General features: G+C 46.1%; 1 protein-coding gene across 1 annotated transcript in view; it reads left to right on the top strand.

The window, feature by feature from the left end:
• Nucleotides 1-360: 360 nt before the first annotated feature.
• The window catches only part of BCAR1 (BCAR1 scaffold protein, Cas family member), a 71286-nt gene continuing 52455 nt past the window's right edge, over nt 361-19191 (top strand). Inside the window, exon 1 of the mRNA XM_070760679.1 lies at nt 361-481. Within this exon, the coding sequence (XP_070616780.1) occupies nt 470-481 (12 nt within the window). The 5' untranslated portion in view covers nt 361-469. The remainder of the gene's footprint in view (nt 482-19191) is intronic.

The raw sequence follows: 19191 nt of genomic DNA, 5'->3' as shown, positions 1-19191 counted from the left end.
ATCGAGGCCTGCCTGTCGCTCTTCTTCCCCTCAGAGGCGATTTTTCTCAGCCCGAAGCCGGGGCAGAGTCGAGGCGGGCCGGGTGGGGGGCCTCACAGGGGCCTTTCCTCCTGGCACGGTCGGGCAGGCCCGGCCAGCTGCGTCAGACAAGCCGCCTGTGTCTGGGCGGCCCGGGCCCTAGGAGCGCCCGCCCGCCCCCGGAGGGAGGCCCGCCCGGTGCCAGTCGGAGGGAGTCTCGGCCGGCCTTCCCTCAGCGGGCGCCGCCTCCTTTCCTCCGCCGCAGCCAATGGGGGCGGCGGGGCTTCGGCTCCCCTTCCTCCTTGCCAGGAGGAGGCGGAGGCGCCGCGGGGCAGGCGGGCTCTGTCGCTGCTCGCTCGGCCCGGCTGGCTCGGCGGGCCGGATCAGGCGCGGAGGAGGCGCCCAGCGAGCGGGCACTGCGGCCGCCTCAGGAGCGCGGCGGGCCGCCAAGATGAACTACCTGGTGAGTCTCCACCGGCGGAAGGGGGGGAGGGGCGGGAGGCCGAGCGGCCAGCCCGGCCGGGACCGAGCGAGGCGGGAGAGGAGAACCAGCTCGCCTGCCTTACCTGCGGCGGCGGCTGCCGGCCCTGCGGAATGTGCCCTGCGACGAGGACGCCGCTCCGGGCTGGACTTCAGCGCCGCTCCGCCGGCAGCCGGGCCGGTCTGGCCGACGGAGGAAGAGGAGGACGAGGCCGGGCCTGGGACGGAGGCGGAGCGGGCAGTGAGGCAGCTTTCGCTCCCGCTCAGTCCGCCGGGCTCCTCCAGGGAGAAAGCAGCGGGAGCCGCCAAGGTTTGGCACGTAAACCCTGCGGCTCGGAAGGGCGAGCGGAACGCGGGTCCTCTTCTCCCGGCCAGGGAAGCCGGGTGGCGCCTCTGATCCGATCCGGAGACCCGCGGCTCGTGGAAGACAGAGCCCGGGCTGCAGAGACTCGCCACGGCCGGCTGCTCCGGTGGGGGGTGTGTGTAGGGGGGAGTGGAGTGGAAGGACGGGGAGCGGAGTGCGGGGAGCCTGCCTGGCGGAACGCTAAGAGGAGAGAAGGGGGGTGGGGGGGGTCTCTTGGAATAACCCCCCCTTTCGCCTCCGCGGCTCTTGGCTGGGTCCGGTGTGGCTTCCGCAGAGAGGATCCGCCGGGAAAGCGCCTTCTGGATCGGTTGCTCCGTTTAAACTGGGGGAGGGGGGCACCTACTGGGAAAGCCCCCTCCCCAAAACCCGGGTTGCAAATACACACACACCCCTTTGCTATATTAAGCCTTGCCGTCTCTTGCACCCCGTTCTCATTGCCCGGAGGAGAAGTGGGGGGGGGGGGTTCTTGGCGTAAATTCTACTCTGGTGGTGGGGGTGGGGGGTCGCCTGGGGCTGCCGGCTGCTTAGACCCCCGAGGAGCCAACTCTCCAACCCGGCCCCCCAGGTTATCTCGGGGCGCTGCTGCTCTCCGGCAGCCTGGCGGCCCTTCGGCCAGTACCAAGCCAGCCCTCAAACGCCCAGCCGGGGTTTCCCTGCCAGCCCGGGAGCAGCCCCCGCTTTGCAGGCCTCCGCCGCGATTTAGAAGTCCCGGGGAGTTCATTCCCTCCGAAGCGCCCGAAATCTGAGAAACTTCGTCCCGGCGCAGCGAGTGAGTCATCGGTCTCGGCGGGTGCGTTTCTCCGCCTGGCGCCTCGTTCCGCGGAAGATCGTCGGGCCTTTGGAATTTACCTGTTTTGGAGGAGCGGTTGCAAAAGTTGTGAATGACATTTGCTAGTCTGGCTGGGTGGAGGGTGGGGGGATTGCTCTCCCTTTCGGCCTCTTCACAGGAAGGCTTCGGGGTGGGTGCATGGGTGTGTGTGTGAGAGAGAGGGGGGGAGAAAGAAAAGGAGGGAGGGAGAGAGAAAGGGAGGGAGTCAGGGAGAGAGGGAAGGAGAGAGAAAAAAAGAAGGGAGGAAGAGAGGGAAAGGGAGGGAGTCAGGGAGAGTGGGAAGGGGAGGGAGGGAGAAAGGGAGAGAGAGAAAGGGAGGGAGTCAGGGAGAGAGGGAAGGAGAGAGAGGAAAAAAGAAGGGAGGGAGGGACGGAGGGAGAGAGAAAGGGAATTAGAGAGAGAAGGAGGGAGAGAAAAAAGGAGAGGGAGGGAGGGAGATTGAGAGATTTTTTTGCTCTGGTCTAGAACGCAGCATGAATCACTTGCTCAAGCCGGCACAAGCTGTGATGGTGTGCTCCCCTTAGCTGTGGTGATTCTCTGGCTGGGCCACATCTGTTGGTGGCTGGATGTGATTGGAGAAGTGAAAACGCGGAGGGAAGGCAAAGCTGGGGTCTCTGCAGGCCCATTTAAATATCTGGGCTTTCCGTGGGCACTTAATGATCTGGGAGGTTTAGTGGGCAAGGGGGAGTGTGTCTCCCAAGTGCTTTGACTCTGGACAAAGCCAGATTGCTCCGCTGCAAATGCCCCCTTTCCCTGGCTGCCCCCCTGCAAGATGTGCCAGAGGAGCAGTTAGCACAAACCTTTGGCTTCATTTCCCCATAGAGCTCAGGAGTGAATGAATGACCCCCCCAAAAAACCTTAATGTTCAGCTTTTAAATATGTCGCCCCATTGGAGTTAACAGAATAAGAGAGCTGGAAGGGACCTTGGAGGTCTTCTAGTCCAACCCCCTGCTCAAGTGGGAGGCCCTATACCCCTGGCCCCTACATGAGTAGGAGTTCACCTAAAAAAAAATAGTCCTGATTAAGTATACTGTATACATTAAAAAGAGAACATCATTAAATACAAAGTATCTCAATCATGCAAGTTAAACAAAAAAGAGAAAATAAAGATAAAGGTAGAATCAAAGGGTAAAAGAAAAGAAAAGATGAAGAAGGAGCAGAGAAAAGAGTTAGGTCAACTATCTAGTTGACATTTTGATTTTAAATGACCCGCGGTATCAATTTCTTTCATGGTTATAGCTTGCCCTTCCATGTTGATTATTCATATACAATTTCTTGTTCGATAGCTCAAGTGATTCGAAATGTAGGTTATTTTCATTTCATCCCTTGAATTGAATAGTAAGTATTATATGTCATGGGGGGGGTGGAGATGGGGGGCATGGGCAAAAAAAGGTTGGGAACCACTGCCCTCTGCCAATGAGGGTGAACCTTTTCTTGCTTCATGTGACAAAAGGATGTGTGTGCTTACGTGCGTATGCTCCTGCCCACACCCATTCCCTCCCCACACACAGGTGCACCCCTCACTGCCCCTGCGCACAACCCCCACATCCCCACGCATGCACATAGGCCTCACTGGAAGGGTGGAAAAAATGGGCAAATCGTTTGTCCGTTGTGCTTTCAGGAAAGACAACCAGCTGGCTAGCCCACACCTACGCACTGGAGATGACACCTTGCGTGCCTTCCGATATGGCTCTGGTTGCCACCTGTGGCAAGCGTGCCATGGGTTCGCCATTGCAGACCTCTACCATTTTGGACAAATGGCTGTCCAAGCTCTTTCCTTAAAACCTTCAGTGTTGGAGTTTTCTTTTCTTTTTTTTCAATAAATTTTATTAATTTTCATAAAATAGACAAAACTGACAAACATACATTTAACATAGAAATGGGGTTGTATCTTCCCCGCTTATTCTAAAAGTAAAAATTTCAATTCAGAAAAAAGAATACTTAAAAAAGTACTTAAAATCAACTTATTATTATAAATAAAAAGAAGAAATTTGTTTAACTTTTTATAATAGGTCTTCATGCATAAACTAATTCTAACATAATTCTAAAATCTTATCCCTACTAATTCTAATATAACACTTAAATCATATCTCTACTAATACAATTTTCTGATTTGTTTATTTGTTTGTTTTAACTTTTTATTATTTCTTCTTATTTATCCATATATACACTTTGTTCCATATTTTATAAAATTCTGTTTCTTCTTGATCTTTTAACCATCTTGTCATCATATCCATTTCAGTGCAATCTAGTATTTTTTTAATGACTTCCTCTTCTTTGGGAATATTTTCCCCTTTCCAATTTTGCGCATATATTATCCTGGCCACGGTCAAAATGTGAATAACTAAATACAAAATTTCTTTCTTATATTTCTGATTGGTTATTCCCAGTAAAAAAAATTCCGGGGTTATTTCTATCTCCTGTTTTACTATTTCTTTTATTATTCTTTCTATCATTTTCCAGTAAAGCTTAACTTTACTACACATCCACCACTGATGGTAGTAGGACCCTATTTCCTTCTTACATTTCCAACATAATGGGGAAGCCTTTGGGAACATTTTTGCTATCCTATTTGGTGGAAGGTGCCACCTATAAAACATTTTAATTTGATTTTCTTTTAGGGAAACTGATTTTGTCATTTTCCAATTTGAGATCCAGACTTTTCCCCATGTATCTTATATCTATATCTTTACCAATATTTTTGCACCAACTTATCATATTATCCTTTAAGGTCAAATCTATATTTTTGTGGGCAATCAGGTATTTGTAAACTTTCCCTATTATTTTAGTCTGATTAGTAATTAATAAATTACCTAATAAATTTTTATTCTTATTAAAAATATATGTCGTACTATCTCTCTGATGTCTAGACTGAATCTGTGCATATTGCCACCAATCAATTGTGGTCCCTTCTTCTTGTAATTTAGTTCTAGATTTTAATTTCATTTGATCGTCCAGTAAATCCTTGTATCTTATTATTTTCATTTCCCTTATTGAGTTTGGGTGTGTTATTGCTTCTAAGGGGGAGATCCATTCAGGAATGGTCAAAAAATGGTTCTTTTTTATGTCTTTCCAGACTTCCAACAAATATTTTCTTGTTGTATGTCTTTTGAAATATGAATGATTTTTATCCTTATCATACCGTAAAAAGGCATGCCAGCCAAGCATAAGATCATGTCCTTCTAATTTTAATGTTCTTTTATCTTCTAATACTATCCAGTCTCTAATCCATGTTAAGGCGGCTGCCTGATAAGTGTTGGAGTTTTCACAGGTTCTGGTGGCAATCTGTTTCACTAATTCATTGTTCTCACTGCCAGGAAATTTCTCCAAGTTCCAGGTTGTTTCTCTCCTTGATTAGTTTTCATCCATTGTTTTTTGTCTTGCCTTTTAATGCTTTGGAGCAGTGTTTCCCAACCTTGGCAACTTGAAGATATCTGGACTTCAACTCCCAGAATTCCCCAACCAGCGGATGCTGGCTGGGGAATTCTGAGAGTTGAAGTCCAGATATCTTCAAGTTGCCAAGGTTGGGAAACACTGCTTTGGAGAATAGCTTGACTCCCTCTTCTTTGTGGTAACCTCTGCGATATTGGAAGACTGCTAATCATGTCACCTCAGTCCTTCTCATTTATTTTCAGTTATCCTCCCCTAGCTTTTAATGTGGTGGAAAAAAAGAAACTGCTAAACTCACCGAATGCTTTTTTTTCAAAGTGCATTCCGATTTTCAAACCAATTCCGATTTTAAATTCAGCTGGGTTTCAGTGCTTTCTCTTTTTCAGGCCCTGCTCCCTTTTGAAAAACCTTATGTTTTTCAAGGCCGAGCAAGGCCCTGGAGCTGGGAAGTGTGCGCTCTCACCGCTCTCACCTCTCCCAGCGCCAGTCCCGATAGGAGAAACGGAGCACATGTGGCAGCCAGTGGGCCTTTGAAGGATTATTCGGCAGTGTTTTATGCTGCAGTACTTTCTGTTGACATCAGAGATGCTTCTAATATTTTCTATATGCATCAGGGGTAACTCCTGTTCAAATGAGTTATGGAAATTGGCAGGAAATGGCTCCAGAGGAAGACTGCAATCCCAGCACTGGGCTAAAGTCCCTGGATTTCCTCTGGGGTAAAATTGAACTGGTTTCCGGACAATGTTTCCCAGCTTCTTCTTTTTTTAAAAAAGGTTTATTTAGTTTTTCAAATACAATAGAAAGGAAAGAAATCTCATTATATCAATTTCTAATTGATTAGATTTGTCATTAAAAAGATGAATAGAAAAATAGATAACTACTATCTTACTAAATGTAAATACAGTGATACCTTGTCTTACAAACTTAATTGGTTCCGGGACGAGGTTCTTAAGGTGAAAAGTTTGTAAGACAAAACAATGTTTTCCATAGGAATCAATGGAAAAGTGATTAATGCGTGCAAGCCCAAAATTCACCCCTTTTGCCAGCTGAAGGGCCCATTTTTGCGCTGCTGGGATTCCCCTGAGGCTCCCCTCCATGGGAAACCCCACCTCCGGACTTCCATTGCCAGCAAAGCACCTGTTTTTGTGCTGCTGGGATTCCCCTGTAGCATCACAAAAACACGGAAGTCCGGAGGTGGGGTTTCCCATGGAGGGGAACTTCAGGGGAATCCCAGCATCACAAAAACGGGTGCTTCTCTGGCAATGGAAGTCTGGAGGCAGGGCATCCCAGAGGCGGTGGTGGGTTTGTAAGGTGAAAATAGTTTGTAAGAAGAGGCAAAGAAATCTTAAACCTCGGGTTTGTATTGAAAAGTTTGTATGACGAGGCGTTTGTAAGACGAGGTATCACTGTATTATTTTGTTGTTATCTGAGTTTGTATAAGTCTTTTAACATTTCTTTGGGTTATTCTATTCTGCATCCATTCGTACCATTTATCCCATGCTTTGTGTGTTTCATCAACGTTCATGACCCTAATGTCTCTTGTCATTTGGTCAATCTCTGCACACCTGTATATTTTCTCTATTATTTGCTTTTCTGACGGAGTGTCTTGATTTTTTCAATTTTGGGCATATGTTAATCTCATTGCAGTGTTTATATGGGTCATCAAATGAAGTGTTTGTTTTGGGTATTTTTTATCCCATATTCCTAATAGGAAAGCTTTCGGGGAGAATTCAATTTCTGTTTGTGTTATTTCTAACAACCATTTGTGTATTGTTTCCCAGCTTTGACAAGTTTAAGCTGCATGGATCTCAGTTCCCAGAATTCCCCAGGCAGCCATGCACTGCTGGCTGGGGGAATTCTGGGAATTGAAGTCTGCACATCTTAAATTTGCTCAGGCTGGAAAACACTGCTCTGCTGAGCTGCAGAGGTCGTAGAAAGCATGCTGGCTGGGGACTTCTGGGAGTTGAAGTCCACATATATTTTTTCTTTTTTTGTGCATGCCTTTCAATATGGCATACACATAATTCCAAATTATTCTTTATTTCATAAGCCAAAATCTTAATTAATTAATTGGTCCACCCCCTTTTGACCAACCCCAGGCTGCCCCTCTGGCTGTTCTTTGTTGCACACTCCCTCCTTCATCAAACCCTTTTCTCCTCTTACCTACAATTCTCCTTGCCCTCTCTTTTCTCTCTCTCTTATCTTAACGTTGCTGAGGCGGGGAAAGACTGCTCTTGGATGCTAAGGAGGCCCTCGGAAGATCCCAACCACATTCATTCTGAAGCCCTCGATGCATTTTGTGGATCCCTGCCTTATGAGCTGCACGATCCACAGGCAGGCTCTTGCAAGCTGTCGCCGTTGTATATTTGCAGAAGGAAATGAGCCCTCCGATTTGTGTGTTTGAACAACGCTGCCTGCGTCAGGACCGAAGGAGCGAGGCTTGGCCTCCGTTGGGCATGCTTACCTTAACTCTCTTGTGCCAGTTGGTGGCAATGGCACAGAATTAAGCCTTTCAGCAATTCACTGCTGGTCATTTGATCTGCCAGGCTCAGAGCTTTGGTGCCAGGCAGGGATAAAAGCGGTGAGCCTTTAATTGAGACAGACATCTGACGGACTCAAATCCTCGCCAAGAGAGGGCTGGCTATTTTCTCTGCTTCTCCTCCCGAGCCTGAATTTTCATATGGAATATTCAAGAGGTCTGCATTTAATCTGGGAAATAGAAGGAAGGAATTTGGTGTTTCCGTACAGGTGGTCGTTGACTTAATAACCATTCATTTAGCAACTATTCAACGTTACTCAACAACATTGAAAATAGAGACTCATGACTGGTTCTTGCAAATTATGACCATCACAGCATCTCCACGATTACTTGACCAGAATTTGGACTATAAACAACACAGTCTAGTTCAGATGTATATATGTACATAGTGAGAAAAATGAATCTTGCTAGTTTCCAAAAACTTTTCACCTTCACAGCCAATCCAGGTGCTGCTGTCTTTTGGGGGTGAGTGTGTCTCAAAGTCAATTCAATTCAATTCATTTTATTAGATTTGTATGCCGCCCCTCTCCGAAGACTCGGGGCGGCTCATAATCACATAATTATAGCCTTATATACCACTTCATAGGGCTTTTGCAGCCCACTCTAAGTGATTGACAGAATCAGCCCCTTGCCCCCAACAATGTGGGTCCTCATTTGACCCACTTCCGAAGGATGGAAGGCTGAGTCAACCTTCGAGCCGATGGTGAGATTCGAACTGCTGAACTACAGCTAACAGTTAGCTGAAGTAGCCTACAGTGCTGCACTCTCTAACCACAGCGCCACCACGGCTCTTTGCCATTTGTGAGCTTCCCAGCCTGTTTCCGTCAATCAAAGTATTTGGGGGAAACCAGATTCGTTTCATGACCGTGTGTTTCAATTGACATCTGCAGTTGATTTGCTTAAGAAAACATAGCAAGAAAGACCTTAACATTTGGTGTGATTCATTTAATGACCTCTTTGCTTAGTGATGGAAATTGTGGTCACAGGTCAAGCGCTACTTGTAGTCAGATCCTTCTTGATATATAGGTAGTTCTCGACTTAACAACAGTTCATTTAGTGACAGTTCAAAGTTGCAACGGCACTGAAAAAAGTGATTTACAACCTTTATTTACACTTACAACCGGTAGCGGGTTCCTGCCAGAACGGTAAAGGACGCCGCACCAGTAGTAAAAGTTGAGCTCTGCGCGCAGCTTCAGGTGTCCTGCATACATGCATGCATCCCAGTGGGTTTTTGCTTCTGCGCATGTCCAGGAAGCAAAATCTCATGAGGGACACACACACTTGTGAGATTTTGGTGATTTTTTGCTTCTGCACATGCACAGAATCAAAAAAATTGCCGCAATCTCATGTGCCTGCTCATTCCCCCCATGAGATTTTGCTTCCTGCACATGCGCAGAAGCAAAATTACGCTGGGGTGTGCACACACCCACAGCTACACACACAGTGCGCCGGTAGTGGCAAAAACAGGAATCCGCCGCTGCTTATGACGGTTGCAGCAGCATCCCCACGGTTGCACCATCCAAATTCAGAGGCTTTGCAATTGGCTCCTATTTATGGTGGTTGCAGTGTCGTGGCGCCATGTGATCATAGTCACCAGATTCAGTTAACTGTGGTGCTAACTCAGCAACTGCAGTGATTCTCTTAACAACGGTGGGAAAAAAGATCTGTAAAATGGGGCAAAACTCACTTGAAACATTTCTCACTTAGCACTTAGTGACAAAAGGAACTGTTGTAACCCAAGGACTATCCATACAGGAATTAATCTGCACCAGAAACAATTTAATATTCCTCGGCAGAGGAGGGACCATCAAGTGGATTAAAATATAAATACATTCTTATGTGCATTTAAAGCTGCCGGCATTTACTTATGTTTGTTTATTTTGTTCTAAGCTCCCTAGAGCGTTGCTTCTGAACTGAGAAATGGTATTTCCGTGTGAATCTCAGGCCTGGCTCAATCTTTCCCCTCTCCATCCGTGTTCCAATCTGAAGCCCTCAGTCTTAAATGAAAGGATTACAAAGCCCTCCCCTTAACCTAAGATTATTTGTCACAAGGAATTTCCCAGCTCTAATGCCTCCCGACTTTTCCATTCTCACTCTCCGTGAGTTCAAAACTCCTGGGAGAATGAGGCGAACGGAATCCTGGCAACGTGAGCTTTTAAGCCAAAGCATCCTTCTGAAATGGATTGCCAGCTTTGTGGTCTGGGGAGCCTGGGGGCAATTATACGACAGGCCACGTTGAGCCTTGTAAAAATGCCAGGATGTCCACTCCATATTTGGACAGGAGAGGACAAAGTTATACACAATGAAGTTAGGTTTTATTGTTAAATGTAGATTCTTCTATTTCCCATTTCTGCTTTCTAGTGGCTGTCTGGAGCTAGGCAGGTCGGTTCTGATAGCCTTTGTTTAATTAAAATGTGAGGGGAGTGTAATTCCTTCCCACGTATTTAAATTTAAATAATTTAATGCATGGGAAGGAATTACTGTTTCTGTGAAATGGGAAGAAATTACTGTTTCTTTCAAATGGGGTAAGTTTTGGAAGCCCTCTAGTGCCGTAATGTCCAAAATTTAAAAGAGTTGCATACTTTTTTAAACTGAAAATTTGGAGGGGAAATAAACTTTAGTGGCATTAATTGGCTGGATCAGTCTAATCCACTGTTTTTCAAAGTTGGCAGCTTTAAGATATGGGAATTCAACTGCCAGAATCCCCCACCCTGGCTAAGGAATTCTGGGAGTTGAAGTTGATGAGTTTGGAAAACCGGGTCTAGTCCAAGAATCTCCAAACTTGGCAACATTAGGTCTTGTGGGTTTCAGCTCCCAGAATTCCTCAGCCAGCGTAGGGAATTCTGGGAGCTGAAGTCCATAAGTCTTAAAGTTGCCAAGTTTGGAGATCCCTCATCTTGTACCATATAGAACAGAATATAGAATAACAGAGGTGGAAGAGATCTTGGAGAGCTTCTAGTCTAATCTCCTGTTTGGCTGGAAAAATGGTTATCCAATCTCTTCTTAAAACCTTCCAGTGTTGGAGCATTCACAATTTCTGGAGGTAAATCATTTCACATTAATTGTTCTAACTGCCAGGAAATTTCTCCTTAGTTCTACGTTGCTTTTCTCCTTTATTATTTTCTGTTGTGACTGGTCCATGTCTGACGGATTTCGAGGATCGAGAGAGGGGTGTGTATTGGTATCCTAGGACAGTATTCTTGACACCTGAGTCTGATAGTGAGAGAGATGAGGGCTTGGAGAATGGGGACCAACCAGAGTCTGTAGCACACCCAGTTATGGTATTGAGTGAGTCAGAGGAGGAAGATGAGTTAGAAGAAATAGAGGAGGGGGCCATGTTAGATGCAAGAGTGAGGAGAACTATGTCCAGACAGGAGTATCTGAGAAGGAAGGGATCTTTGCATTAGTAGCTCTATGGAACACTTGGCCATGCCTTGTCACTATATAAGTGACAGCCTTGTCAGGCATGGTGAACAACATTCCTAAAATCATGGCCATGTGTGATCCGGAGTTAAAAATGCATTCCTGCTTTCAGATCAGTCTAACCCAGTGATGGCGAACCTGTGGCACGTGGAGCCATTTGTGCTGCCACGTGAGCCGTTGCCCTAGCTCAGCTCCAACGTGCAAGTGTGTGCTGGCCAGCTGATTTTTGGCTTGCATAGAGCTTCGGGGGGGGGGGGGATGAGGAAAGGCGTTTTTACCCTCCCCCCGCTCCAGGGAGGCTGGGGAGGGCGAAACACGAGCCTATTGGGCCCACCAGAAGTTGGGAAACAGGCCATTTCCAGCCTCCAGAGGGCCTCTGGGAGGGTGGGGGTAAACTGTTTTCACACTCCCCAGGCACTGAATTGTGGATATGGGCACTCACACATGCGCGATAGCGTGCGCACACGCTATTTCAGCACCCAAGGAAAAAAAATGTTTGCCATCACTGGTCTAACCTATGCAATCTGCTTTGTCTGAAGGGCTTACAAGAGAAATGTAAGTCTGGTTGATTGACAGAATCACTTCAGAACCACTAATAAGTTTTTGGCTTCTGACCCAGGCCTGCTCTTATCTCAGAGACATTAAGCAATGAACTCTGCCAGAATGGACTAATTTAGAGTTAGAACTCTTAACCATTATTTACCTGAACGTTTTGTAACAATGTACTTTATTCTTTGAGTGTGTGTTTAATTCTGATTGGTGACCCGTCTAGATAGAACAGTTTCCATCTATTGTCTTTAGAGATTCTCAGCCATCCAGGTCTTCTTTCCATCCATTTCTTCTTGTCCTGACTTCTGGGGCTTTGGAAAATAGTTTGACTCCCTCTTCTTTTGACAACCCCTGAGATATTGGAAGACTGCTATCATGTCTCCCCTGGTCCTTCTTTTCATTAAACTAGACATATCCACTTCCAGCAACTGTTCTTTATATGTTTTCGTCTCTTAGCCCCTAATCATCTTTGTTGCTCTTCTCTGCACTCTTTCTAGACAAGACTCTTAGTGCTTTTTTGGCAATGCTGTTGCACTCTCAATATTGAGTCTCAATATTGTTCTACCTTGATAGCCAGCTGGCCTTTAAATCTGGAAACACAACCCTGTAGATTTTGAAAAAGCTACCAAAACCCATTCCCATATCAATACTCCTTGTGATCAGAACTTAATTGTCTGATGTTGTTGTGGCCAAATTGGATGCAAGTAATCCTTGACATAGGACCTTTAGTTTAGCGATTGTTCAAAGTTATGACGGGCTGAAAAAAGTGATTTATAACTGGTCTTCATTCTTAGCAGTCCCACAGCATTCCTACAGTCATACAATCAATATCTAGGCTCCAAGACTACCTGTCTCTTTCTATTAGTGATGTGGTCATGAGACAAGAGGCGGAGGATTCTTCTCAAGCAGCTTTGTTGGAAAACATTTAACCTTTTAATCGTCTTGCTTATACATATTCCACATTTGGAATACTGTGTCCAGTTCTGGAGACCTCACCTACAAAAAGATATTGATAAAGTTGAACGGGTCCAAAGACGGGCTACAAAAATGGTGGAAGGTCTTAAGCATAAAACTGATCAGGAAAGACTTCATGAACTCAACCTGTATAGTCTGGAGGACAGAAGGGAAAGGGCGACATGATCGAAACATTTAAATATGTTAAAGGGTTAAATAAGATTCAGGAGGGAAGTGTTTTTAATAGGAAAGTGAACACAAGAACAAGAGGGCACAATCTGAGGTTAGTTGGTGGAAAGATCAGAAGTAACGTGAGAAAATGTTATTTTACTGAAAGAGTGGTAGATGCTTGGAACAAACTTCCACAGACATGGTTGGTAAATCCACAGGAACTGAATTGAAACATGCCTGGGATAAACATAGATCCATCCTAAGATAAAACACAGGAAGTAGTATAAGGGCAGACTAGATGGACCAGGAGGTCTTTTTCTGCTGTCAATCTTCTATGTTTTTATGTTTCTACATTTTCGTATTTGACGAGCATGTGTTGAGATGGTGCAATGACCTCTTTCAAGCGTTTTACCCTTGTGACAATACTTGTGGCTGCCCAATAGACCAGATGGAGGGCATGCATTGAAAAACAGCTGCTGCCGTTCCAATTCTACATCAGAATATTCATTTCAATCCAGGTTATCCCTGACTTACAATAGTTTGTTTACTGACCGTTTAAAGTGACAGCGGCACTAAAAAATGTGACTTGTGAAAATTTTTCACAGTTACAACTGTTGGCAACCCTCTCATGGTCACGTGATCAAAATTCAGATACTTGGCAGCTGGTTCATGTTTATGACGGTCGCAATGTTGCGGGGTCACGTGACTCCCCTTTTGCGACCTTCGACGGAGAAGCCAAATTCACTTAAACAACCGGGTTACTAACTTACCAACTGCAGCAATTTGCTTAACAACGGTGGCAAGAAAGGTCATAAAATGGGGTGGGAGGAATTTCACTTAACAAATATTATTTATTTATTGGATTGGATTGGATTGGATTTGTATGATACCACTCTGTGAGGACTCGGGGCGGCACACAACATATCAAAACAATATAAAATATACATATCTAAAAAATCCAATTAATATAGCTAAAAACTTTTTTAAACTCTACATTAAAATCATTCATTCCCATTCACACTGCAAGACATACTACACTTGTTGTCGGCGAGGGTCTAATGGCCCCAAGCCTGGCCGCACAGATAGGTCTTTAAACCTTTATGGAAGGCGATGAGGGTTGGGGTAGTGCGAATCTCTGGGGGGGGGGCTGATTCCAGAGGGCTGGGGCCCCCACAGAGAAGGCTCTTCCCCTAGGTCCTGTCAAACAACATTGTCTAGTCGATGGGACCTGTAGAAAGCCGACTCTGTGGGACGTGACCGGTTGCTGGGATTCGTGCAGCAGAAGGCGATCCTGCAAGTATTCTGGCCCGATGCCATGTAGGGCTTTATAGGTCATAACCAACACTTTGAATTGTATCCGGAAACCAATCGGCAGCCAATGCAGTCCATGGAGTGCTGGAGAAATATGGGTATGCCTGGGAAGGCCCATAACCGCTTGCGCGGCTGCATTCTGGATGATTTGAAGGACAGTAATCCCTCACTACTTTGTGGTTCATCTTTCGCGGATTCGCTACTTCCCAGGTTTTCAAAGGGGGCTTAAATCCATTAAATCCATTGAAAAGTTAAATCCATTAAAAATTAAATCCATTAAAAATTCATAAAATTCTTCTACAGTACTACTGTATTCTATTAAAGAAACTGGTAGGATATCACATGTAGTTCCAACTGAGAAACATTACAGAATGACTGTTTAATGCAAAGAGGGGGAGGGGGGGTTAAAAGTCCAAATAATCATTAAATACATAAAAAAAATATTTCCTCTACTTCACGGAAATTTGTTTTTCAAGGGTGGTCTTGGAATGCATCCCCCGTGAAAAATGAGGGATCACTGTATCTCACTTAACGACAGAAATGTTGGGCTCAATTGTGGTCGTACGTCCACCTGTGTCTCACATTTGCTTTAAAGACTGCCATCCACAAATTACACCAAGTTGGATCTCTCATGGAGGAAAGAGGACACGACTCCGGATTAGATGCTATTTGGAACCCGGACACCGGGCTTGGAAAATTTAGTTACCGGTTCGGAAGTGCAGAGTGTGCACTTCTGAACCGGTAGAGAAAGTAAGTAGATTTCACCCCTGGTTACAACCCACGGTAACGGGGGAATAAATGACAATATGAACATTGCAACATCAAGACCCAACCCATGCTTGAATCGAACCCTGAAGCTAAGTGTAATTTAGGATTGTGTTGCAACGTCGCAACACCCATTGCCACCTTGTGGGAAATTTCTCTGCCCCAGTTTGATGCTTCCTTTCTTTCCTGAGCCCTGCAGGGCAGGGGTCTCCAACCTTGGCAACTTTAAGCCTGGAGGACTTCAACTCCCAGAATTCTGGGAGTTGAGGTCTTCCAGGCTCAAAGTTATCAAGGTTGGAGACTCCTGCGTTAGGAGATTTTGGCTAATGCAGGATCTCATTGCAGCCTTTTAAACGGGGCATTTGAGAAGAGACCAAGATAAAATATTTGCCTGTATTTTGTAACATGAATGCATGTCAGAGAGGTGCATTTTTCCTGCAGTTGTTCCTGGGCTGAGCCTTAATTTCCCTGAAGCTCTTAAGGGATGTGGGGGGGATGCGTCTCCCCACGGCTTTCTGTCATTTTTTATTCACCAGGCTTTTGTCCAGGAAGCACGGTCTTCCTTGATCTAAACTACCTAAGCTGTGTTTTATGGGGGAAGGGATGGACGATCAAGTCCAAAACTCAAACCTTTATTCAATGACGCTTTGGTGTTTTCTGCCTATGGAATGTTGAGATTTTGGGGAAAGTGCAAGGAAGAGGATTAAAGGCCTGGAGACAGAAACATACAAAGAACGGTTGCAGGAATTGGGTCTGGCTGGTATAGAGAAAAGAAGGGCGAGGTGGGACATGATAGCAGGATTCCAGTATTTGAGAGACTGCCACAAGGACGAGATCAACAAGCTGCTGTTCTGGTCTATTCTGTTCTGTTTTGGTCTGGTCTATTCCCCTATTCCATTACTATCCTTTCCTATCCTATCCTTATTTCATTCCATTCTTATTCTTATTCTTTTCTGTTCTTATTCTTATTCCACTCCATTCCATTCTTATCCTATCCTATCCCACTCCACTCCACTCTTATTATTCTCCAAAGCACCAGAGGGCAGGACAAGAAACAATGGATGAAAACTAATGAAGGAAAGAAGTAACTGGGAATTAAGGAGAAACTTCCTAACAATTAGGACAATTAACCAGTGGAACAGCTGGCCTCCAGAGGTTGTGGGTGCTTTTAAGGCTTTTAAGAAGAGACTGGACAGCCACTTTTTTGAATGGTGTGGAGTCTGCCATTTGAGCAGAGGGTTGGACTGCATGACCTCCAAGGTCATTTTCACCTCTATTCTGATTGATTGGAATCCGAATTGGAAGAGGGATGGGGGGTGCTCTGAGTACCTCCCCCTCCTCTGTAGGGCAATCCAGGTCAAAGCATCCCGGGGAGATTGTAGTAGCCCACCCTGAGTTTGAACTCATCCCAGGCACGGATGACCATTGCCATTCTGGATCACGGTTTTGTGAAAAGTAGGGCATAGAGAGGGTTTTAGAAGCCTGCAGAGTGCTCCTAGGGGCTAGGAGAAGATAAAAACGCTCCTCTTTTTGCAAAAAATGGCCATTTTTCACTAAAACAGAGGTATTTTTGCCTTTCCCAAGTCCCCAGAAGCACTCTGCAGGCTTCCCAAATTCTCTGCGCACCCATTTTTCACAAAAACTGGCCCATTGTTTGCAAAAATGGGCTGCAGGGCGGAGCTTTGGGAGGCCAAAAATGGCTGTATTTGGTGTATAAGACACACCAACATTTCCACCCTCTTTTAGCGGGGAAAAGAAGCATTTTATACTCCAAAAAAAGTATGGTAATTTGGTAATGGGAAAAATCCGTCTGTCCTGGCAGAAAATTGGAGGTCCAACCTCGCTCAGCCATGCATGGTAGGATTCTCCGTACTGAAGGAGCGGGTCCAGCAGTCACATGGGTTGCTCATGTCCAATCCGGTGGAACTGAGCCTAGTGTTAAAAAAGCTTGCTGGATCCGCCCCTTCCCCAGAATTCGCTCAGTTCGCATATCCTGCGGTTGTATTGTGATAGCTCGTTCAACATTCTAACACCTTCCCTTCGATCTTTTCTTCAAAAGTAGTAAGAATTGTTTATCCTTATTTGTTTACTTGCACTAATAGCGCCAGCCGTTTGTGGCTCGGCTTTTTTCCTTGGGAGAAGTTGCGGTTTCGTTTTCCCCCGGCTGTTTTGCCGTTTACGATCCCCGCTGCCGCTTGTGGATTCCTTTAATCCTTTGGCCTGGAGGTCTTGGTGCAAGTATTGCTTCATTGATTCATTATAGTATTATTGTTTAAGGGCTTAAGAAATACCTCCTGCGGAGTGAGACGCTTGTTTCTAGTCTCCTGGACTTAGTCGATCGCTTCCCCTTTAAGAATTCTATTACGGAGCGATTTTTCGGCGCGAAGGCCTTCGCGCCCTTTTTAAATTTAGGCCTCTCGTGTTGGCCTTCTGCCAGCCGCGTAGGCCTCAGTCCACCGCTTGGATCCCGGAGTGGGCTTTGGGACGCTCAGGCTTAATTCTCCACCGGCTAAGCCTCCAACCAGAGTGCCTTGGTTACTTTAATTAAAGTTTAGGGAGGCTGGCCACGCTGTATTTGGGGACACGAACTCTGGGTTTGCCCAGATTGCCCTCAAGTCTCAGCAGCTCCGAGGCCTCGGAGCAGGATCCATTCCTCTTGGGAAGTCTTTGAAATTCTTCTCCCTAATTATTCAGTTATTTGGCTCAGCCTTGTCTTCTGTTAATTGTCAGACTATGGCTACTTTTCCCAAGAGAGGCACCACTAAAGGTCCCAGAGAGGCCAGGCCTACAGGCGATGAGATTACCAGTATCCCCCAGGCCTCGACCTCCTCTTCTTCAGGGGCCCACCCCCCGACCAAGGTCACCAGGGCTGAGAAGAGAAGGGACCTAGCCCTACAAAGAATCCATGACAAATCAGCAAAACGTTTGAAAGTACAGGCCCAAGTACTCAGTAGTCAAGACCCCCCAGAGGCTTCTAATCTGCCTCCTTCTGGGGTCCCTGTGTTATCTCTGGATGAGCCAAACCTAGACAGACCCCAACCTAACCTATGGGGAATAGGTCCAGAGGAACCAGATATTATCGAAGATTCCCCCCAGCCAGGATCCTCCCAGGCCTTCAGGGATTCTTCTGCCATTCCTACTGATATTTCTGATTTACCTCCTGAATTCCAATCTATTTTTTCTGTGTTATCCAAGGCCATTGATGCTAAATTCTCTACCATCAATGCGCTTCCCTTACCTCCTCCACCTCCTCGTCCCTCCCGCCCCTTGGGTTCTTCCCCAGCGGTTAGAGCTCCTATTCAGGATGAATCAGATTCCTCTCAGGACGAATATGAGGATATGGAGGAGGATGAGGATCCCTTTCAAGGCCTCTCAGATGATGAGGAATCCCAAATAAAGGTTCCTTCTCCAATTACTATTTTTCCTTCTCAATTGTTCAAATCTCTTCTCCTCAAAGCTAGAATTTCTACGGGATTGGCGGCCCAGGAGAAACAGGCCTCCACATCCACTGATCCCCCGGAGGAGAATTTACCTTACTTCACAGAGGAACAGGAGGATAACGAGGTAATTCCTATGCCTAAATTGTTTAAAGATGCCTTACTTAAGCAGTGGGATTTCCCAGCCTCTGGGCTTAATCCCTCAACCAAGGACAAAAAACTGTACAAACTCTCCTCTTCCTATGAGGAGCTCCTATCCTTTCCTAAACCAGATGAACCTGTCAAGATCCTTCACTCGGCGGCGGCTGTGCCAGGCGAAGCAGAGGAAGTCCTCCGCCCAGAGGACAAGCGGATTGAACAAATGCTCAAAAGAGGATTCACCGCAGATTCCTGGGCCATTAAAAGTTCTGCAGCGGCTTCCTTTTTCTCCAGAGCCATGCTTCTGTGGCTTCGCCAACTTCAACAGCATATTCCTCCCGATGACTTGAGGGGTCAACAAGACTTCAACAAGGTCTTTGCAGCTGCTCAGTACGTGGCTGATGCCACTTTACAATCTACTAGATTTTCTGCTAAGTCTATTGCAGCTTCTACAACGGCAAGAAGACTCCTATGGCTTCGCCCTTGGCAAGCAGGAGTACGCCAGAAGTGGCAGTTATCTCTGGGACCCTTAAAGCGCGACCTTCTTTTCGGGGATCTTCTGGATCCACTCCTCACGGAAACCACGGACAAGAAGAAAGTATTGGGTCCAACCACCAAAAAGGCTACCAAAACGCAGTCCTTTCGCCGCCCAGGGCGTCAGCAAGATCAAGCGGCCTCCTATCAGAGATCTCCAGGTCAGTATTCCCCCCGCTTTCGTTCCCAAGGTAGGAACTCCAGGGGCAGAGGTTTTCGCTTCCAAAGGGGAGCGTCCTCTAACAGGGCTTCAAAAAAACCTAGATGGTAGTTTTCCCTCGATTCCCAT

Source organism: Erythrolamprus reginae, chromosome 9, assembly GCF_031021105.1.
Source record: "Erythrolamprus reginae isolate rEryReg1 chromosome 9, rEryReg1.hap1, whole genome shotgun sequence".
Classification (NCBI taxonomy): Eukaryota; Metazoa; Chordata; class Lepidosauria; order Squamata; family Dipsadidae; genus Erythrolamprus; species Erythrolamprus reginae.
This window is presented reverse-complemented; position numbering and strand designations above follow the sequence as displayed.